This window comes from Cherax quadricarinatus, chromosome 4, assembly GCF_038502225.1.
Source record: "Cherax quadricarinatus isolate ZL_2023a chromosome 4, ASM3850222v1, whole genome shotgun sequence".
Lineage (NCBI taxonomy): Eukaryota > Metazoa > Arthropoda > Malacostraca > Decapoda > Parastacidae > Cherax > Cherax quadricarinatus.
The window spans coordinates 28,222,922-28,247,332 of NC_091295.1; the positions used below are offsets into that span (position 1 = coordinate 28,222,922).

General features: G+C 39.1%; 1 protein-coding gene across 3 annotated transcripts in view; it reads right to left on the bottom strand.

Annotated features, from left to right (window-relative positions):
* cib (thymosin beta cib) overlaps positions 1-23,317 on the bottom strand; it is a 28,376-nt gene extending 5,059 nt beyond the window's left edge. The window contains exons 1-5 of one of the 3 annotated variants that reach the window (XM_053770805.2): positions 23,057-23,317; positions 17,318-17,431; positions 8,023-8,136; positions 7,331-7,444; positions 6,452-6,565 (exon numbers count right to left, since the gene is read on the bottom strand). In XM_053770805.2, the coding sequence (XP_053626780.1) occupies positions 6,452-6,565; positions 7,331-7,444; positions 8,023-8,136; positions 17,318-17,431; positions 23,057-23,198 (598 nt within the window). In that variant the 5' untranslated portion in view covers positions 23,199-23,317. The remainder of the gene's footprint in view (positions 1-6,451; positions 6,566-7,330; positions 7,445-8,022; positions 8,137-17,317; positions 17,432-23,056) is intronic. The other 2 variants (XM_053770807.2, XM_053770806.2) reach the window with 2 other exon arrangements.
* Between the last annotated feature and the right edge of the window lie 1,094 nt (positions 23,318-24,411).

Here is a 24,411-nt window from a genome sequence, read left to right on the forward strand (position 1 = left end):
ACAGCTAATAGTGAGTTCACCTGTGAAACCATTAATATAGTACAGATTAGACTTGCTTGCCATGGGCTTAAGCCCCACCCTTTCTGTGACTTGTTTGCAATTGTTATTATGACTTTGCAAGTCGTGAAAACATAGTGCAGTACAGAGTAATAACACTCAGACTGAAAAATGCCCCAGATCGTGATGGAGCCATGTTATTGCATAATGTCAGCATGCATCTTGAGCTATACAGTAGGGCACCAGTATCCATGGGAGATACGTTCCAAGACCTACCATGGATACCTAAAACTATGGATAGTAGGGAACCATATTTATAAGTCTTTTTCATTTACATACATACTATGATAAAGTATAATTGATAAATTATACAAAACAAGTCTAGAGTTAGCATTTTTTTAACTGATGGGAAGCATTTCACAGCTTCTCTTAGGCTTTGAAGAATTGCCAGCATCACTACTTCTTGGGCCTTGGAGCCATTATTAAGCAAAATTGAGGGTAATTTTTGGGCCACAGTAAACCATGGATAACTGAAACCAGGGATACCAAATCAGTGGATACAGGGATTCTAATGTATATGGAAATCTACAAGAGTGGAGCTGTTAAAAGATAACAGAACCACCAATGAAACAAATACTGTGCAGCAATAACATTAGTATAAAGAGTTAACTATAAGAATAATCTTTTATTTTAATTTGAGCCAAAAGGTTTCAGATGGCACACCAATTTTGAAATTTAGCTCATGGCCAGCAACATTTACATTTTTTCCTCCAAGGCTGGGGGAAGGCCTTAATAAAGGAAAAAATAAAAAATTTGGAAAAAAAAAAAAAAAGTTTTCTTAGCAAAAAATAGTGCATAATTCTGGCAACATGTTGATGCAATCAGCTTGTTTCTATCATATTTCTAAGTATCTTTTTCCATAAAATGTAATTTTTTTTATCGTGCTGTCATCAAGAGGACATTATGCCTTTTTTTTTTTTTTTTACACCAAAAATTAAAAATTTTATGACTATTTCAAAATACACATGGTATCTTGGCTGTTGATGCCATGTTAGTGCTCAGAGTGAGAGCTGCTCAGTTGCCTGTGGGCTACCGTCAAGAGTGGAGGTGGATGCTGCTCCAAAGTCTGGCACACGGTATCTGTAGTTTTTTTACAGAAAATGGAATTTCTCTTTCTTAGGAATAAGTCATTGACCTTTCGATACGCATTTTGCAAAATCTAGTTGATGGACTGTCATAATTTGTGCACACATTACTGAGGAATGATGGTTTTTCACAATGGTAATGGGGATGTGCGATATTCCTTACCATTTTGTTTTGATTTTTCCACCCAAATATCATTAAAAAATAAAAAAATCAACATTTTTTAAAAGACAAGATATTGATACAATTATAATACCCCGTTTTCATGCAACTATATCGTGGCCTTTATCTTTCATGTGAGGTCAACTAGAACATTGCCTATCAACCCAGTTTTGCATGAGAAGTATCAAAAAATACCTCATAAAACAGCCCATAATTTTTTTTCTCTATTTTTCAAGGTAATCTTTATAATAACAACAATGTGCAGGGTTCAAAAGCTGTTTAACCTTTTCAGGGTCGGCAGGGCCTCTCCTAAACTTGTTCTCAGGGTCGAAAAAAAAAAATTATTTTTTCTTACGAAATGACAGAGAATGTTTTCCTGATCATAAGGACACCAAAAGTATGAAATCTGATGGAAAACTTACGGAGTTATGCTCTCACGAAGTTAGCGGTCACAACGATGTTTACGCATTGGCGATTTCGCCCACTTTGAGCCCTTTTTTCGGCCAATTCCAATGTACCAGTCGATAAAAATTATACCTAATTCACTAGAACTCCATTTTTTTCTATCGAATGAGTACAAGAAACCACCCATTTACCGATTTTCACTATCAAATAACGTGGTTAGAAATTGACAATTTTGCAAATTTCACACAAATTTCAAAAGATGCCAATTTCCAAATAGGGTCCAGAATAAACAAGACAGACATTTCTGGCACTAAAATAACATTTCCTCTGTTCATTACTCATGTCCCCAGGCCTCTGTTACATTTCTTTTGCTTTCCACTTTGAATTTTTATTCTCACAAAAAATAGAAGATTTATGTTATGCAGACTACTGCATTCGTGTAGAAATGGCATAGAAATGGTATCAGGGCACATGTGAAAAAATATTACACTCGCCAGTTGATGTGTATTGGATGCGTGGCATGATTTGTTTACCTTTGAACTTTGACAAAAATCAAACATTTCTGCTATTTTGAGCTCAATTTCAAGGTACTTTTCATTGTCAAACCAATCAAAATCATCTCAATTTCCATAATATGTCTTCCATTCTATAAAATGAGACCACGAAAACTAGAATACAACCATAAATAGCATAGGAAAATACACTGCAAAGTCGCTGTTTTGAACCAAAAACACGGTCGGAGTTTTTTTTTTCTCATTATGCACTGTGTGTTGCAGGATTTTTTTTATACCTAGCACACTGACCACAGACCCATTCTTTCATATGTAGGCCTACCAGCTTTCTCTCGCTAGATCTGAAGGTGCTAGAATTTATGTGTACTAGTACGGCACCAACCCTGGCCTGCAAGCCATACTAGTACGGCACCAACCCTGAAAGGGCTAAATCATAGTAAAAATTTATTTGAAATTGGATAATTAAAAAAAAAGATATTTAGCTCTCTCCCTCTTAACCCTTTGACTGTCGCAAGCCTCTGAAACTTTCATTCTATGTCGATAAATTTTTGGAAAAAAAAAAAATTTCTTATGAAATGATAAGAGGATCTTTTCCCGATGGTAATGACACCAAAAGTACGAAATTTGGTCAAAAACTCATGGAATTACGCTCCCGCGAATTTAGCGGTCTTCGCGACATATACGCCTTGGCAATTTCACCAAATTTGAGCCCTGTTTTTGGCCAATTCCGTTGTTCCAGAGGACCAAACTCATAGCTATTTCTTTAGAACTCCATTTTTTCTATCTGTTGAGTACAAGAAACCACCCATTTACCGATTTGAACTACCCAATAAAGTGGTCAGAAAATGGCAATTTGGCCAATTTCACGCAAATTAAAAAAAATGCCAATTTCAAAATAGGGTCCAGAATAAACTATGTAGACATTCTTGGCACTAAAATAACATATCCTCTGTTCATTAGTCACGTCTCTAGGCCCCTCTTATATTACTATTGCTATTTTGATTTTTTATTCATGCAAAAAAATACAAAATTTACTGTTATGCAGATTACTGCATTATTGTAAAAATGGTATAAATAATATCAGTGCACTAGTGAAAGAATATTAGACTCCCCAGTTGAAGGGTACTGGACGTGTGGTGTAATTTGCTTACTCCTGAACATTGGTAAAAATCGAACATTTCCGCTACTTTGAGTTCAATTTCAAGGTTGTTTCCATCGTGAAAGTAATCAAAATCATCTCTATTTCTGTAATATGTTTCCCATTTTATCACCTGAGACCATGAAAATGAGAATACAACGATAAATACTATACGAAAATACACCTCAAAGTCAGCGTTTTAATAAAAAAAACGGTCAAAGTTTTTTTCTCATTACGCACTGCGTGCTGCAGGATTTTTTTTTATGTGGTGCACACTGACCACACAGACCCATTCTCTCACATGTGGGCCTACCAGCTTTCTCCCGTTTGATTTGAAGCCGCTAGAATTTACGTGTATAAATACGTTGGAGACAGTGGTGCGTAAGAAGTATACATGTACAGTGGACCCCTGCATACCGTTGGCATCACATAACGTTAAATCCGCATACCGATACATTTTATCGCTAAGATTTTGCCTCGCATACCGCTAAAAAACTCGCTCAACGCTATTCGTCCAAGACGTGTCTAATGTGCGGCCTGAGCCAGCCTCACATGTTCCGCGGGTGGCATTGTTTACAAGCCAGCCTCCGCGGTAACATCCAAGCATACAATCGGAACATTTTGTATTATTACAGCGTTTTTGGTGATTTTATCTGCAAAATAAGTGACCATGGGCCCCAAGAAAGCTTCTAGTGCCAACCCTACAGGAATAAGGGTGAGAATTACTATAGAGATGAAGAAAGAGATCATTGCTAAGTATGAAAGTGGAGTACGTGTCTCCGAGCTGGCCAGGTTGTATAGTAAACTCCAATCAACCATCGCTACTATTGTGTCCAAGAAAACGGCAATCAAGGAAGCTGTTCTTGCCAAAGGTTCAACTGTGTTTTCAAAACAGAGATCGCAATCGATAGAAGATGTTGAGAGACTCTTATTGGTGTGGATAAACGAAAAACAGATAGCAGGAGATAGCATCTCTCAAGCGATCATAAGTGAGAAGGCTAGGAAGTTGCATCAGGATTTAATTAAAAAAATGCCTGCAACTAGTGATGATGTGAGTGAATTTAAGGCCAGAAAAGGTTGGTTTGAGAGTTTTAAGAAGCGTAGTGCCAGACAGTGTGATAAGGCATGGTGAGGCTGCCAGTTCGGACCACAAAGCAGCTGAAAAATATGTGCAGGAATTCAAGGAGTACATAGACAGTGAAGGACTGAAACCTGAACAAGTGTTTAATTGTGACGAAACAGGCCTGTTTTGGAAGAAAATGCCAAGCAGGACCTACATTACTCAGGAGGAAAAGGCACTCCCAGGACATAAGCCTATGAAAGACAGGCTTACTCTTCTCATGTGTGCCAATGCTAGTGGTGATTGCAAAGTGAAGCCTTTATTAGTGTATCACTCTGAAACTCCCAGAGCGTTCAGGCAAAAGAATATCCTCAAGGCTAATTTGTGTGTGCTGTGGAGGGCAAACAGTAAGGCATGGGTCACTGGGGACTTCTTCTATGACTGGTTACACCAAGCATTTGCCCCCAATGTGAAAAATTACCTAACTGAAAAGAAATTAGACCTTAAGTGCCTCCTGGTGTTAGACAATGCCCCTAGTCATCCTACAGACTTGGCAGAGTGACTTTGTGGGGACATGAGTTTCATTAAGGTCAAGTTTTTGCCTCCTAATACCACTCCTCTCCTGCAGCCCATGGACCAGCAGGTTATTGCAAACTTCAAAAAACTGTACACAAAAGCTCTGTTTGAAAGGTGCTTTGTAGTGATCTCAGAAACTCAATTGACTCTTAAGAGAGTTTTGGAGAGACCACTTTATTATCCTCAATTGTGTAAACCTTATAGGTAAGGCTTGGGAGGGAGTGACTAAGAGGACCTTGAACTCTGTTTGGAAGAAACTGTGGCCAGAATGTGTAGACAAAAGGGATTTTGACGGGTTTGAGGCTAACCCTGGGAATCCTATGCCAGTTGAGGAATCCATTGTGGCATTGGGAAAGTCCTTGGGGTTGGAGGTTAGTGGGGATGATGTGGAAGAGTTGGTGGAGGAGGACAATGAAGAACTAACCACTGATGAGCTGCTAGATCATCTCCATCAGCATGAGGCCACACCTGAGGAAACTGCTTCAGAGGAGGGGAGAGAGAAATTGAAGAAGTTGCCTACTTCAAAGATTAAGGAAATCTGTGCAATGTGGCTTAAAGTGCAAACCTTCATGGATGAAAATCACCCTCAGACAGCTGCTGCAAGCCGTGCTGGTGACTATTACACAGACAATGTTGTGAACCACTTTAGGAAAGTTATAAAGGAACGAGAGGTACAGACCTCTATGGACAGATATGTTGTGCGACAGAAGTCCAGTGACTCTGAAGCTGGTCCTAGTGGCATTAAAAGAAGAAGGGAAGTAACCCCAGAAAAGGACTTGACATCTCAAGTCTTAATGGAAGGGGATTTCCTTTCTAAACACTAAGAGACTCTCCTCCTCCCATCCCATCAATCATCACCAGATCTTCAATAAAGGTAAGTGTCATGTAACTGTGCATGTCTTCTTCAGTTTGTGTGTATTAAAATTAATACACCTACCATCCGACTTACAACCTGCTCGACTTGCGACCACTCGACTTACGACCGTGTTTTTTATGTCAACTTTCTGGGAAATAAACAACTATTTTTGTTGTACACAGTGTTTATCCTAAACCTTACAGTATAAAATACAGTACTAACAGCATAAAAAGTAAAGTAAAACATGAAATACCAAAATAAAACAATAAAATAAAGTCATTACAAAAATGTTTTGTTGATATTCAGTAGTAAAGTTCGACTTACAACCATTTCGACTTACGACCGGTTTCTCGGAACCGAACTCGGTCGTAAGTCGGATGGTAGGTGTATTTCATGTGGTAAAAAAAAAAAAATTTCATGCTTTTGGGTGTCAGGAATGGATTAATTTGATTTCCATTATTTCTTATGGGGAAAATCCATTCGCATAACGATAATTTCGCATAACACTGAGCTCTCAGGAACGGATTAATAGCGCTATGCGAGGGTCCACTGTATATACGACCGAAACAGTCAAAGGGTTAAACTGAACTTTCATTACTTACCTTCCTTAGTTGGGAGAACGCACTTCTCTTGTGTCTGTGTTTTTTTCAGTGCAGAAGGGTTAAAGCCCTCAATACCCTCACGGAGAGCCTGTTGACCCTTTTCCGCATCGATATCTGAAACAACATGGGAATGTACTATTTCTCCATGGGATTACTAATTTTCCCCAAAAAAACAATGATTCATGAACTTCAAAAATCTGACTGATAATGGTATTACTTCAACTTTAGTACATGCAATTATTAAGCATTACACATATTTCCATGTTTTCTGTTAGAATAAAAATACACACTGTAATGATCAACAGTACAAGTGCATACACACGGCCTCAAAAAAAAAAAAAAATTTAAACATTCAATTATCTGTGCATTCCCAAATCTGAACAGCAATGTGGCTCTAAAGGGAAATTTTTTTCATATCTTTTTATAAATTTGTATGTGGATATTACATCTCTAATCTTTGTCTCATTTTAGAAATGTGTCTTTCCAAAGCTTTTAATTTTTGTGTAAAACGTGTAATTATTCATTGAATTTTGTGTAAGAGAGCAGTGCATATGCACATTAGGTACAAAAATTATGTTCAAAATTTGCATGCAGGAGAATGGAAATGGAACAAATTAAGAATTATGCATTTGTCCAACTCGGCAATCACCAGCTGAGTAAGAATGTCAAATACAAGAGTGATTCACTAGTCTATAATTGTAAGGTTTAGGATGAGAGTAGTTAGTTAGAAATAGAAATTGCATTAATTTTTACAGTTTAGATAAACAGTACCAAATCCTAAATATGAATAATACACCACAAACGTTAATTCTACAAACTAAAGAAAATGGCATGAAAAATATTGCACACCATAATATTTAAACTATCATGCTCCTCCACCTGCTTTAGAGGGCAAAACAATTCTCTCCTGTGTATCTGCATGCTTCATCTCGCTTTTGTCGAAGGAAACCAAGCGCTGAAATATACCCTGATGGGTTCGCTCAGTTTCAATATCTGCCAAGTAGTTTACCTCATTCAATAACATTCCTTTTCTCTCTTTTTTTATTACCAAATATAAAATTATATTCATATTTTTAATAATTATTTTTGCAGTTTCATTACTTACTGATATTTCAGTCCTGTGTTCAAAGTGACAGTGAAGTAACCTATTGCTTAGGGCAGTACATATTAAAAAAAAAAAGGGGGGGGGGGTCCATTAACATTTGCACGATTAGAATCAAAGCACAACTGTGTAATAAAAGAAACTGCACATAACATCAAGTGAAGGGTAAAGGGAAGGGGTAGAGGGGTGTAAAATACCAAGTGGTCATTCAACATTCCACAGTCTTAGTAGTCATCTCTCTCGGAGTAGGACCAGACAGTACTATGCATGTACCATTCAACGTATCATGTCTCAAAAAAAGTTAAGAGGCTAGTATCCAACATTAATTAAAATTAAGTGCATAAAGGCATTATTAAGTCAGCTGAACTATGTGCATGATGCTCATCATACATAAATATATTATTCACACTATATATTGTAATCACACTAGTTAAGTGCTCGCCACAGCAAACTAAGGTATGAACATCACCTTCAGGTGAAGGGAGGACAACCTTTTCCTCCGTAGATACCTGCCGCATGGTGGATTTATCAAAGGAGGTAATTCTCTGGAAAAGTCTTTGGTGTGCTTTTTCTGTTTCAATATCTGGATGATAGCACAAGAATTAAAGCTCAGTAAAAAAAAAAAAAAAAAAAAAAAAAAAAAAAAAAAAAAAGGAAAATTATCCATAGTATCATGCTCCTTCTCAGCCTACCAGCTCCATGGTGCTTGTGGATCTAAATATGGTAACCATTACTCACATCAAATAACACTTACATGTTAAATTTTGGTTTCCTTATAAATATTTCACACAACCCACAAAATTCAAGCATAAAATTACTAAAAGTGAGGATTTCAGATACCCATAAATAATAATCATAACAGTTTGTAGAGTAGCTAAAGAAAAAACTAGGTAAACACATTTACAGAATTCTTTTGGCATTAACACTCTTAATAAAAGTTTTAGTAAAATAATTTTTATATTTCATTCTCTATCCTATATGGTATTAATTCATATATTACATTTACACAATATTTCTAACAAGTACGGTACACACTAAGTGAAAAATAAGCAATGTTCTTATTTCACAGAATCTACAATTGGCCAGCAATGATTTGTAGTGCAATGGTGAAATTTTTGTATTTGCTGGACTATGGCTAAATAAATTCCTTGCTATGGTAATGGATACGATAAAGTGAACTACAACCAATTGTACAGTGCTCGAAGGTATACTGTATCAAAGTTAAATTTTTATTTTATTGCAGATTTAAGCTCAAATCAGATAATTTACAGTACTTACTAACCTGCCTGAAATGCAATGAAAGCAACAATATACAAACACTGCCACATCTAAATATCTAAAGGCTAAAAATGTACTTTGCTAGTCAGTTTACTTCTGGGGTTTAGGAATTTATTACAGCATTTACCTTCTGCATGACATTTTAGTAAGCCAACACCACATGACAGGGTTAAAGAACGTAAGGAATTTTAAAATAAAGAGAAGAGATATTTACAAAAAGAATACTCATAGTGTATATGACTGGCCATCACCAATGACAGAAGAAATCTCTAGTTGGACAAAAACTGAATTCCATAATATTCCTTCATATATAAAGGATATTTACTGAAAATTATTATTCATGCCTCATTCACTATTTTATGTACTGTACTGAAATACTTTTAACTTCAGTACATTACTTTATTCTCAGTATTATCTTTTTTTGTAGCTAAAGGCATAGAGCTGTGCTAGTGGTGTCCCCTTAATTCTTGAAATATACTAGCTGAAATGACAGTGGTTACAACTAACACACTATGAAAAAGGAAAGCTCTCATCATTATATATGAAAAATATTCTTAACTTGGTTCATTATTTATTCATAATTTTGTTTGTGGCTATCCTCTCTTTTCCAAATGGGGTGTATTTCAAGTTATTTCATCATTCTTTATGTATATATTTAATTTTATGGATAATTTTTGCTGTATTTTGATTATTTTCTCTAGTGTGCATTTCTTTGGGTGCAAACACCAAATACATGTACACTAAAGCTGCTTATACCGATGCCTTTTGCAAGTACAAGGTACAGATTGCACATGCTGCTGCAACTGGGAGATTAGAAATCTGTCTAAAATCAATGTATAACGCAAGTATTATATAAAGAATAAGATGTGATAAAATCGGAAGACTGTGGTACTGTATAATATATAAAGATCAAAAAAGTGTTGTCATGATGGTTTAGTCATGTGGAAACAGTAAGGCAAGAGGGGTTGGTTTAGGAGGGTGATTAGCAGATATCTGGTGTGGGGAAGGGGTGGCGATGGTTAAAGAGGGATGGTGGAATTTTATTCATAAATCATTTCAGAAGAAAATAAGAAAAGAAGAAAAGAAGAAGAAAAGAAGAAAAGAAAAGAAGAAAAAGAAATGAAAAGGAGAAAAAAAAAAGAAAACGCTTAATGAACTAATTGTGAACAACTATCGGTGCTAAGAAATCCATTCTATCTCAGGGTATCAAAGACAGGTATACTTTTTTTTTTTTACCTCCCCCAAGTACTATTAAAAACAGTGAGGGATGGTTTATGAGGATACAATTTCAATGAACTTTGTGCAATTATGATCGAAAAGAAGTGCTAAACCACAAGGGTTATACAGCACAGCAGGGCAGGGAAGGATGCATGGGTAATGGGTAGTAAGAGGGAGAGGGATGATTATTAGGTTATGAAGTGCAGTGGGGCAGTGGATAGTGCAGGGGTAGAGGGTAGCTAGAGATTAACATGGAAAGGACTGAGGAGAGTGCTAGAGACATCATAATCAGAGTTCATGTAGTAAATCAGTCAATGAGAGTGTCTGGATTAAAGGAGGGTCCATCAGCAAGAAGTGAAGGTAAAGAAAGGGCAGCAGAGCGGAGACAATGGCGGAGGTAAATTCTGTGTGCTCATTGATAGAGTGGGCAGTCCAACAGAATGTAGCTAACATATACTGGAACTTGACAATTCTCACAGAGGAACAGGACGCCTCTCCATGAGATACCCGTGAGTAAGACGAGTGTGGCCGATGTTAAAACAGGAGAGAGTAGTCTCCCAACCTTGACACTGATGACAAGAAGACGGCCAGAAACCTATACTCAGTTTAACAGAATGAAGTTTATGGAGCAGATCAGACCAACGATGTTGCCAACGGGTGCGAAGATGGGTAGCAACTACAGCAAAATAGTCCGTGAATGGAACACCTCTTTATGACACCGGGAGGTCATGTATGGCTGACAGTGCAGCAGTGTCTGCCTGTTCATTGCCCTGTATGTCAACATGACCAGGGACCCAACAAAAAACTATCTCTGTTTGCTAGAGATACGGCATAATCAAAGTTGGATACGAAGAACTAGGGGGTGAAGTGTACCTAATTTCCGTATAACCTGTAAAGCACTAAAGGAGTCTGAAATGACCACAAATGGTGACACGGGCATAGATGCAATACGGATAAGTGCTACAAGAATGGCATACAATTCTGCCATAAAAATGCTAGACGAGGGTAATAAATACCCTCGCATGACACTGTCTGGAAACACTGCTGTGAGTCCAATGCCATCAGAAGACTTAGAACCATTGGTGTACACTGCAATGGCATGAGAATGAGAGAGGAAGTGGACAAGAAAAAGAGAAGGAAGCCACCATAGGTAATTGGGCTTTTGCACATGCCAGTGGGAAAGAAGAGACACGAACAGCCGGAACTTCCCAAGGGGGCAGGGAAAAGTGAGAAGCTACGTGAACAGAGAGAGGTGGTAACTGAAGAGAAGACAAGAACGAATGTAGGCGGAGAGAAAAGGGACAGTAAACAGGGGCGACAAATAAAGAACGTTTACTAATATCAGTGACTATCCTACATAGGGAAGGATTGTAGAATTCATGAGACTGAACATAACAGCGAAGGCAATGAGCATCACGGCGATCAGACAAGGATGGAAAATTTGTTTCTGCATGGAAGCTCTCAGCAGGGGATGAACAAAAGACACCAAGGCACAGACAGAGACCTTATGATGTATAGGATCTAACTTAGAGTTGCAGGAGAGGCCACAGAATAGATTTAGTCACCATAATCTAGCTTGGACAAGATTAGGGTGGCATGCAAATGGAGGAGAGTGCAACAATCTACTCTCCATTAACAATGTGCGAAAACCTTTAAGGAGATTTAGCTGACCATGGCAAGTTGTCTTTAAAGAAGAAATGTGAAGTCTCCACATCAGCCGGTGATCAAAGAGCAGGCCCAAAAACCTGACCGTATCACATGCCGGAATACGTGAACTGTGTAAGTACAAGGGAGTATCCGGTATAAGCGGGCGTCTAGTGAGGGTAATGAACCGGGTTTTCGTACTGGAAAATTTAAAGCCACGAGAAGTGGTCCAATGGGAGACACTGTCTATTACAACATGAAGGGAGGCTGCTACTAGCTGACAGTTAGTGCCCGAGTAAGCTATAGTAAAGTCATTAACAAAGTGATGACCAAATATGCAAAGGAAGAATGGATGGTTGGTCATTTAAAGCTAAGAGAAAAAGAGTAGTACCGAGGACACAACCTTGTGGGACTCCTTCGGCTTGTACAAAGTCCGAGGAAAGTGAGGCGCCAATACAGACCCGAAAATGTCTATCGGACAAGAAAGCAGCGATGAAGTATGGTAGATTACCATGGAGGCCTAAGGAGTGGGCTTGGGCTAAAATGTTATACCTCCAAGTGGTGTCACATGCCTTCTCTAGATCGAAAAAGACCGCTAGGACAGAGTGGTTGTTAGCAAAGGCATTTCAAATATGCGTATCAAAGTGGGGCAAGGGGTCTAAAGTAGAGCAGCCTTTGCAAAAGTCATACTGGCGAGGGGAAAGGCTGTTGTCTCTAAGAACCACATCAGATGTCTATTCACCAATCGTTCCATCACCTTGCAGACCACACTGGTCAGGGCAATGGGACGATAGCGAGAGGTGTCAAGCCCTGAGGCGCCCAGTTTGTGAAAATGTAGTACAATAGCTGATTTCCAGTGTTGTGGGAGAACCCCTTGCTCCCAAATTAAACTGAAAAGATGCAAAGGAACGGGAAGGGCCGTAGAATGGAGATGGTGTAGCATACTGATGTGGATATCATCAGGTCCTGTTGCCGATGGCTGGCACATGGAAAGCGTGGACTCTAAATCTAGAAGAGTAAAAGGTATGTTATATGGCTCCAATCCATTGGAGGAAAAATCTAAGGGCAATTGCTCTTTGATAGGTTTAGACACAAGAAATGAGGGACAGAGGTGAAGCCCTTGGGAGATACGGACAAGATAGTTCCCGATTTCTGTGGCATCAACTCCAGCAACCCACAAAATGGGAGCTTGGTCTGGAGTGTACTCACACAATTTCTGCACCTTTTTCTAAATTGTGCACATAGGGGAAGATGAAGTAATGGTAGGCACGTAGTCTTGCCAACAAGCGCATTTAGCATTGCGTATGACACTGCAAGCAACTGCCCTTGCCCGCTTAACTTAAAGTCCAACAGAAGCTCCGTGGTACAGTTATATCGACAACGGCCCCACGAAGCACGTTTTAAACGCACCATGCAGGTGCACGTAGGCGACCACCAAGGTACGCATGTCTGAGAATGCCTACCTGAGGTTTGAGGGATAAAACGAGTTGCCGCAGTGAGGAGTAGGGTCGAAAATTGGTGCGCCAGTTCATCAACAGACAATGAAAGGGGGTCTTCGCAACAGGTAGTAAAATGGGAGTACAAGTCCCAATCTGCTCAAGCAAATTGCCAATGAGGGTTACAAAATGGTTGGGTATATGTAATAGAAGAAGGAAGGAAGGGAAAGGGATCACTATCATGTAAATCTGGAAGAACAGACCGTGTAAAATCAAGTGCAATGTATGAGGAACAGATAGAAAGATCAATGCAGGAGAGAGACAGTGCGAGAGTCAAAATGGGTAGGAGCACCTGCATTTAAAACATGAAGAGGATGAGAAGTGAGAAGAGTCCAACTGATCACGAGTCTCAGTGGGACCCTCCCCACAGGTGATGGCGAGCATTAAAATCACCCAACAACAAGATGGGCAGCGGTAGAGAAGAAATTAAAAATGCGATATCAGAGATACAAAATGCACAGGAGGGAGAAAGATAGAGAGAGCAAACTGTAAACCATCTGTGTAAATAAATACGAGCTGCAGTATAATGCAGCAGGGAATGAATAAAAACCTGTTGATACAGTATATCAATGCGCACAAGAAGAGTGCTTTCATTAAATGATTCATCAAGCAAGGGATCTGAAAAATGTAATAGCACGTAGCCCGAAACGGGGCGAATGACAGCAGAACAAATTTTGGGCTCTTGCAACCCAACACATACTAGGGACAACTGGGAGAGCAACACTGAGTTCTCCTCGATTGCCCCTAAGGCCACAAATATTCCATTGTAAAAAAGACATTATGTACAGAAATAAAATTGGCAACAATAAGAAATGATAAAACCTATGGGCTTTTAGGATCTGTAAAGTCATCGTGCGGGGGTAATGGTAAGCGTGTAAGCATGTAAGCACGACCCTCACATTGTGAGGGTCGTGAAACAGAAGGGGTAGGAGGAGTTGCATTGGTGTCCATCGGGGGTGTTGTCTCCGCAATATACCTGGAGATAGCGTCTAACATCTCTGTTGGGGGGAACAGAGGGAGGGGGGACTACATGAGGGGGAGTGAACCTCTACCTTCGTGCGAGAGCTGGAAAGGGGGTGAGAACGAGGTTCCGAGGTAAGAGATATATTCTGTGCAGGTGTTGGATGCGAAGAAAGTCTGCAAGGTCTCGTAGACTGAGAAGCAAGTGTGCGAGATGAAGTAGTAGAAGTAGGAAGTGGTGTGGAGGTGGGAGTGTCAGATGATAAAACTGCAAAAGAATTAGAAACTGGGGCAACCCAGGAAGACACAGACGCAGAGGGACTGGGAGGACCGTTGAGGTAGGTGGTCTTCGGGCTACCCGAGCATAAGGGACACGAGGGAGTTTATCTTGAAGGCGGAGCTGAGAGACAGCCACAGTGTGAGGCCCTCAAGCTCCTTAAGATAACAGATCTTTCGTTCATCATGATAAACCTGACAATGGCGTGAAAAGGAAGGATAAGGTTCCCTGCAATTTAGACAAGAGAAGGTAAGACTACAAGACGTATTGGAATGATCTGCTGCACCGCAGACTGGGCATTCCGCCACAGATCTGCAGTGTTTAGTGGGGTGTCCAAAACACCAGCAATTACGACACTGTTGGGGAGTGGGAACTACTTGACGGACCTCTAGGTGATGTCCCACAATATAGACAGAAGACAAGCTCATGGAAGTCAAATGTTAAAGGAGTGATGTTACTAGGAAAACGCCTCCTCCCACGAACACGCAGGATGTACGTATCTACCTTGAAAATAGGGAGGTTCTGAAGGATTAATTGTTCTAAAATATCCTCACCGCAAGACAAAAAATCACTCTGTACAATGGTACGTGGTAAGACCACAGTACCACTGCAAGAATTAAGAGTAGCCTGTACGAACGGTGACTGGTATGTTGTCTATGTTAGTGATGCGGAAGAGAGCATGAGCTTGCTCTGAATTCTGCACTGTTATGACATGCTCACTGCTTTGAAGAGCATGGAAGGATATATTTTGGCTAACATGCCATAAAAGAGTTACCAATTCCGTGATCAGAAAGATAATCAGTTTGAGACGTCATTTGTAAAGAAAAGAATTTTGTCCACTGCATACTCATCAGTTCGGTATGCAAAGGCAGCGAGTGTTGTGTAGGTCGTTTTTGAGTGATCACTGACGAACTGTCATTGGTAGATTGTCTTGGATGCTTAGGAGTGGAACAGCGGGTGGTCTGACCCGAAGGAGATGGGTGATCCGAGAACTGGCGCACCGTATTTGGGGAAGCCAGACGCATTGTGAAAGGCGTGCTAGAAACAGCGGCATGAACAGAAACGGGTGATGCCACAGCACCTGAAGCAGGTGACGAAGTGTCACCAGCAGAAGGTATGGGGGTACGAGAAGAGTCGACAGAACGGTCCGATAAAGCCGGGTCAGAACAGGGTGGTGGGATCAGAATGGGGCCTGGGTGGAGGAAGGGTTTCACAGGGCAAAGATGCCATAATAATAGGTGCATCTTCTGTAATATCTTCTTTCTTGTTATTGTAAGAAAAACAGAAAGAAAAGAAAAAAAAGAGGGACAGCAGAGGGACAGTCACTAGGAGGTATGGAGGGGCCAAAAGCTCCTCCCCTCATCCAAGAGGGCCTCAAGCCCACTGGCAGTGAAGATGCAGCATGGAGCCCGTGCCATACCCTACCCTTCATGCCAGTAAACCAGCGCTCTGGGATAGCAGCCTCACATCCACCAAGCTACCTGGGCGGACAAAAGAAAGGACAGTCGGAAACCCACCACAAAGCATACCTCCTTTGGCTGCCACCCCCCAGAACCAACAGGCAGCTTCCGGAGATACACCCATCATCTAAAGGGCACCCAGCCCACGACCTGGAAATCCAGAAAGAGAGCAGGGCATCCTCAGACAATTCAGATTCCAGGGCAAACTACACCACCCCCGAGGGATCTCACGGAGGGGGATGAACCCCAGCATGTCACCCCCACCTAGAAAGCGCAATGCCAGAGGGGAGGACCCCAGACGCTAAAAACGGGACGGGGAAAAAGGAGAGGGCTGGGAGAGGGGAGGGAAGGGGAAAAAAAGGGAGGGGTATGGGGAGGGAAGGACAGGGAAGGGAGTACTGGGGGGTACTTAGACTCAGTCTAAGGAAGGAGACCAAATGATATGATTCCAGAGACCAAGAGCCTCTTCGCCATGTCAAGGAGCCCCCTTGAAGAGGAACTTTGTGCAAACCTTGCTTAATTTATAAACAAGCATTTTCATAATCTAGCTTCAATGTACCTGTTATCAGTAAGTACAGTACACTGTTGTTCAATACACTCACTGGGTTATGTCTACATTAATAATTTGGGTTCAGAATGCCTGCACTCTGGAGGAGGAGTGGGGATACTGCAGTTAAGAGAGCATCTGAACTTTGATGACAGCATGAGTGAAAGTTTCACCTGCTTTCAATCCTCCTACCTCAGTGGGAGAAGGAAGGTGTTAAAAATACATATATTGTTGCCAGTTTCAAATAAACTAATCATTAAGCTCATTTGGTTTGGTTTTTGACAATTCAAATAATGTACTGTTTCTCCTAATATCTTTGATATTTTTTATCTTTTCTGCATCTTGCTAAGAGTTAAACTAGTGTACATTTCTCTCTTATTTAGTTCCAAAAGATAATTTTGCCAAAATTTACTTCAAGATTAGGTACCATTTGTCAACCATGCTCTGTTGTCAAGTATGTGAACCTAAATACAGCAAAAATGTATATTTCTGGTCAACCACCATATATTTATTTTTTTTATTTTTCTTCTTTGATTTACCCATGAGGGATCTGGGACACCACTTAATACTGCTTTACACCCTAAACTATCAAAATTGGAATAAATATTGCTAGTGATAACAGCAAAGCTATGAAAGGAAAGATCAATATCAGATACTGAGCATTTCTAAACAAACTGGTTGTTTGCTTTATTAGCTCTTTCTCAATTTAAACTTAAAGAAAATAACACTGCAATAGCAAAATAACCAAAGCATGACAAATTATATGAAGCAATATTCTGGAAAATAGTGTATCAAAATTAATTATCAGACATGAAGCTAAACTATGCTGTAGACCATACTCCACTACTACCCGACACTGATTTACTTCTTCTTGCATCTAGTACCTTCTTTGGCAGGTAAGGCAACCTTTTCTTCAGTCTCGGCATGTCGCATTTGTGACTTGTCAAATGCCGTAACTCCCTGGAATATGCTCTGGTGTGTCTTCTCTGTCTCGATATCTGTAGCCCCACAATAAAAATGAAAAAAAAAAAAAAATTGAGAGAAAGATCTAGACACAAACGATGCCCCAATTTTTACTGATATATATTTTGAGCCATGCTATAGTATTAAACCACTCAAGAATGTAAGTATTTTGTCATATAATGTACAAAATACAGACCAATACAAGCTTGGGTATGAAGAAAAACCAAGTACTTTTCAAGATACTAAATCAACTGATTCACTATGAATGTACATTTTCCACACAACTGAGAATACTTCACAGTAGCTTGAAAGGCTGCATAATGATAACTGGCATACTTTAGAAGACCACCACTATCTTGAGAATTGGTCAAGCACCTTCCAACTAGCAAAAAAGCAACTAGCAAAAGGCACTAATACTAAATACATATAAACTTGTTGTGAAATTTTCTAAATTCTATAGCATTTCTATAGGAAAGCAGACCATTTAAGAGCAAAGCAGATAAATAAAAATAAAAGGGGGGGGGGCACACTACTCTGCAAGAAATTTCCTGGGGTTCCCTAAATTCCTGTATTATATTTTGGAGAGGACAGTAATACAGAACAAAAAACACCGATGAATATGCCCAAGACAAACTAGAGATACAGAACTAATAAACTGTCACAACACTACATTCCTTAAGTAAACTTCTTTTCTTCCCAAGTTAATTTGAATAAAACAGTTGGTAAGAGTAACCACATGATGTAACACAATGAGCATTCGCTGACCTCTGCCCAATCTTCCACGTTTTTATAATTTATAACCAAATCTAGAAGGTTCAGTGAAAAAATCTTACTATAACAGTACAGTAAGAATTACCAAAGCAATAATAATTATAGTATAGTAAAAATAAAAAAGAATACCTGTAAATAAAGTTTAAAACACTGGTATAAATACAACCATCAATAAATACTGATTCTAAACATTCACAGTTTCAAGTTTTTAGTGCATATATTATAGGAAAACTTTCCGTATAGTATTGTATGTAATAAAAAGGCTGAAGAAAATGCTTAGTAATTTAAAACAAAATAAGCAGATTCCACAAATTAACTAGGTAGCCATTCTAGTTTATTAGCTCTTTTTAACAGAACAAGATTAGCTGAAATAATTAACAGATAGTTTTTATAGTTAGCAGGAAAAAGGTACAGAAAGTTAGATGGCAATACTGCAGAGTATTTTTTTTTTAGTTTTTTAACTATCATTTAATTTACTTCCAATCTATTGCAGCATCTTTAAACTTCCAGTATAATACTTAACAGTAACAATCCTCTATTATGATTTATACTGGGGCTACACTGCTGCTGTTCAATTTGATGAAATATTCCATTCACACACAGCTTCTCTAAGACAATTTGAAAATACAGTGGTACCCAGAGTTTCGTACATAATTCATTCCAGAAGGCTGTTCGAGTGCCGTTACCAAACGAATTTGTTCCCATAAGGAATAATGTAAATTAGATTAGTCTGTTTCAGCCCCCAAAAATACACTTACAAAAGCACTTACAATAATACACTTACATAACTGTTAGAGTTAGGAGCTGTACAAAACTCAGTGGTACAACTGTACAGAAAAAAAAATAGAGAACTATATAGAATTCATAAAAATTTCCACAAAACTTTTTTTATAATTTAATTTTTTGCTAACTGGGTAAATTAACCATAAAGCATGTTCCACACAGCAAACCTCAATACTTGCTGCATGCAGCCTTCTCAAAATGACAGACCCAGATTCACGTTCGTAAAACAGTTCCATGCACACTAACCATAACTGACGCTACTGATCATTTTCTCAGCGCTCATGCCTCATTCATCCATCTACTTTATGGACATGTCCCTCTATACCATCAACACGTGTAATAAAGACAGAGGCATAATGCCAACAGGCACTAGTATAAATATGAGAAAACTCTTACTGGGACTGTTTAACTCAACCCTGAGCAAAATGTTCTCAACACAAACCTGTTCAGCATAGCAAAAATTTTAAATTTTGTTGAAATACTTAACAGATTTCCCAGCTCACAGATTTATGTTATGCCTTTCTTATGAATTTCAATACTAATGCCATTAGAATATTTTAACACCCTGCAGTTATTGGTTCTAAAACTAATAGACATTTTCATCAACAAAATTTTCCCCCTAGAATTTTCCCAATAACATTAAGCCATTTATAAACGAGCTCGTTTCACAATGTCTCAGTATTGTTCACTTATAAATGACCAATTTTTTCAGTGTCTCGCTATTGTTTGCCAATAGGTTACTAAAGAATAAAATGGAGACGAATGAGAACATTTGACAGGCTCCCGTGGATGAACAAACAATTGAGAAAAAAAAAATCCTGAAAGGTGTGGAAAGCAAACTTACTTTTTTCCAACAGAACATACTACATGCATCTGATTGGCATCGATACTATATCTGATTGTAGACTACATTTCAACTCTTTCCTCTGCCTTCTAGTTTTATGTATTGAATTCACTTAATAACTATACTGTACATCAATTTATATCCATCATCTTAGGGTGCAATTTCATGTAAGAAAACAAGTAAATACACTATTGCACTGACACTGCATTTGTACCATTACACATTCCATTACTACAAAAGGGTTCTAAGTACAAACTTGACGAGATTACTACAAACTGTCTACTGCAATTTTTCATAATGTTCATAACCACGTCAATCAATTCAGGACCCTCTTGATTCCCCCCCATTCACTTCATGACTTTCATACTAACAAATAATGCCTCAAATTTTTTTAAACTAATTGGCCCTGACTACTCTTACAAGCACTATCTTAGGTTGAAAATTAAGAATGGAAAAAACTTTCTACCATCAATTACCCTGTTCTATGGCTACAATGAAGGATAGTACCAATTTTCTCATTTTCAAGTGACCCTCTTTGGGAACAGTTTTCCATTTGTTTTATCTTCACTTGTGTGTAATTTTTTTTTTTTTTTTTTTTTTTTTTCTTTCATACTTTTACATAAAACTGCTGAGACTAACTTTGTTCTTTCAACCCATTCTTGTTTCTTTTCATTAATAAGTGATGATTATCTCACTTGCAGCCAAGCATGTGGAAATGCTCTTTAAACATTTCATGCATATGAACACATCAGATGTTTTCTATGTAAACGTTTGTCTTGAAGAACAGTTTTCTATCAATTATCTAAAAACTTATGTACATTAATTCATCAGTTTTTTATCAGAAACATTTAACTTCTGAAGAGTACTAAAGACACTCAACATAACAACTGTACTTTTGAAGATCTTGATGTTTAATAAATCAATTAACCCTTTGACTGTTGTGACCCCAAATCCCAAAGAGTGAGAGTGGTGAGTGTGTGAGAGTGTGAGAGTGTGAGAGTGTGAGAGTGTGTGTGAGAGAGTGTGTGAGAGTGTGTGTGTGAGAGTGTGTGAGTGTGAGAGTGCGAGTGTGTGAGTGTGAGAGTGCGAGTGTGTGTTGTGAGAGTGTGAGTGTTGTGAGAGTGTGAGAGTGTGTTGTGAGAGTGTGAGTGTTGTGAGAGTGCGAGAGTGTGAGTGTTGTGAGAGTGCGAGTGTGTGTTGTGAGAGTGTGAGTGTTGTGAGAGTGTGTGTGAGAGTGTGTGTGAGAGAGCGTGTGAGAGAGCGTGTGAGAGAGCGTGAGAGAGCGTGTGAGAGAGAGTGTGAGAGAGCGTGTGAGAGAGCACGTGAGAGCGCGTGAGAGAGTGTGAGAGAGCGCGTGAGAGTGTGAGTGTGTGTGTGAGAGTGTGTGTGAGAGTGTGTGTGAGAGTGTGTGTGAGAGTGTGTGAGAGTGTGTGTGAGTGTGTGAGAGTGTGTGAGAGAGTGTGAGAGAGTGTGAGAGAGTGTGAGAGTGTGTGAGTGTGTGAGAGAGAGTGTGAGAGTGTGAGAGAGTGTGTGAGAGTGTGAGAGAGTGTGTGAGTGTGTGAGAGAGTGTGTGAGTGTGTGTGAGATAGTGTGTGAGATAGTGTGTGAGATAGTGTGTGAGATAGTGTGTGAGATAGTGTGTGAGATAGTGTGTGAGATAGTGTGTGAGATAGTGTGTGAGATAGTGTGTGAGATAGTGTGTGAGATAGTGTGTGAGATAGTGTGTGAGATAGTGTGTGAGATAGTGTGTGAGATAGTGTGTGAGATAGTGTGTGAGATAGTGTGTGAGATAGTGTGTGAGATAGTGTGTGAGATAGTGTGTGAGATAGTGTGTGAGATAGTGTGTGAGATAGTGTGTGAGATAGTGTGTGAGATAGTGTGTGAGATAGTGTGTGAGATAGTGTGTGAGATAGTGTGTGAGATAGTGTGTGAGATAGTGTGTCTGTGTCTGTCTCGCAAAATCTAAAAAAAAAAAAAAAAAAAAAAAAAAACACCAATGAAATGACAGAGAATCTTTTCCCGATGTTAATGACACCAAAAGTACAAAATTTGATGGAAAACTTATGGAACTATGCTCTCGTAAAGTTAGCAATCTTGGTGATGTTTACGCATCGGTGATTTCGCCCACTTTGAGCCCTATTTTCAGCCAGTTTCATTGTTCCAGTTGACCAAACTCGTAACTATTTCTTTAGAACTCCATTTGTTCTATCGAATGAGCATAGAACCCACCCATTTACAGATTTCAATTACCCAATAATGTCGTCAGAAATTGGCAATTTGGCCAATTTCACACAAATTAAAAAAGAGGCCAATTTCAAAATAGGATCCAGAATGAACAATGCAGACATTCTTGGCACTAAAATAACATTTTCTCTGTTCAGCAGTCATGTCTCCAGGCCCCTCTTATATTACTCTTGCTTTCTATTTTGAATTTTTATTCACACAAAAAAATAGAAGACTTATTGTTATGCAGACTACTGCATTATTGTAATAATTGTATAAATAATGCCAACCCATTCATGACTGCGTATAAGAATGGCTAGTTGGACACTCATTGGACAATGACGTCATTTGTTTACTCTTGAACATTGGCAAAAATTGAACATTTCCGCTACTTTGAGCTCAATTTCAAGGTCCTTATCATCAAAATCATCTCTATTTCTGTAATATGTCTTCCATTCTATCAAAGGAGACCAAGAAAACGAGAATACAACCATAAATACTATACGAAAATACACCTCAAAGTCAGCCTTTTAATCCAAAAACAGTTGGAGTTTTTTTTTTTTGTGCTCATTATGCCCTGCGTGCTGCAGGATTTTCTTTATACCTTGCACACTGACCCATTCTCTCACTTGTGGGCCAACCAGCTTTCTCCCGCTTGATTTGACGCCGCTAGAACTTTGGAGTACTAAATATGTCAAAAAACACTGGCTTGTAAGACGTACATTATATATATGACCGAAACAGTCAAAGGGTTAAATGGTAGTCTCTACTGCAGTAAAGAATTTAGAGAGTTGATTAGCTTGCATATAAGACGGTAATACTTTTATATTACTAGTACAAACAGTACTGTCAAAGATCATGCAAGGTTTTAGAATATTATGTATGACAATATGTTAGTCTTATTTTAATTATTTCATAAGCATTTATATTTAAAAATTATTATGTAAGCCCTTTGTGGGTCATTAAATTAATAGCCAAATTATTGTTAATATTCAGCTTGAGGTCTCATGAAGCAGAGAGGCAATGTCACAACTTGTACCTTCTTTGGCTGGTAGGGCAATTTTTTCCTGCGTTTCCGCATGTCGCATAGATGCCTTATCAAAAGCAGTTACTCCCTGGAATATGCTCTGGTGTGTTCGTTCTGTTTCAATATCTGCAGGTGAAATTATCAAGCAAGACATGGTTTAACATTAATCAAAATAAAACCACGTATTAAACAATACCAGTTTTTGCTTGATGTTACCAAGACAGTTATAATCTACAGGGTGACCCGAAAAAGAAGAAACACTTTCATCATCACTCACTCCATCACTGTCTTGATAGGCATGCCAATACTGTAGTTAAAAAACTGCAACATACGTATCTTCACCTGACCTTCAGAGTGCGGGTACTGTACTTCCTACCTCAAGGACTTGAGTCCGGCCAACTGATTTTCCTGAATCCCTTCAGTAATGTTACTTTGTTCATGCACACTTTCCCCTCCCCCCCTCTCTTTCTCCCTCTGTCTCTCTCCCTTTCTCTCTCACTTTCACTTTCTAGGCAATCTGTAAAAACAATCTCCTTAAAACTAATATTTCTGATGCATTTATTTCCCTTGTACATAACATTTTTTGAGAATTAAAATGGTACACAAATTTTGAAGCTTCCACCCAAACTAACTTCACTTAGCTTTGCTAAAATTAACAAGACAATAAATAACAAAAAAGGCACAATACCGTGACTGGAACGATACACAAATAACCCGCACATAAAAGAGAGAAGCTTATGACGACGTTTTGGTCCGACTTGGACCATTGACAAAGTCACACTAACCAGAGGAGGAGCAGGACGGCTATATATAGGCAGGAAGAGGTGGTGGTAGTAGTAGTACAAGAGTTGTATATAATATTGACAAGATGAAATTAAGACACATGCACAACACCCGGGCATCCCCATCATAGACGTTTCGCCATCCAGCCAGCCACTGGATGGCGAAACGTCCACAACAAAGACAACCAGACGCCGCACATGTGTCTTAATTTCCTCAGTAGTTGTAGTAGTAGTAGAAGAAGAGGTAGTAGTAGTGGTAGTGGTAGAAGCGGGAAATAAAAAGGACGAGCCAGTCAAAAACAAAGGAAGGGGAGCACTGCAAGAGAGCTAGATGCCCACAGAGGGAGAGCAAGCGCACAGAGGTGCGTGAAAGGGAAGTGGTGAAATAAATGAAGAAGGAACAGAAACACGAGACAGGAGAGAGAAAGACAACCCAGAGGAGAAAAGGAAAGAGGAAAGGGGAAGAGGAAGAAGAAGAAAAAGAAAAAGAAAAAATGAGGATTCAGGTTAAGTCACGGGTGTTCTGAAAATTGGAGCATTTTACAATGTAGTGGGAGAGGAAGGCATCTACAGAGACGAAGCCAG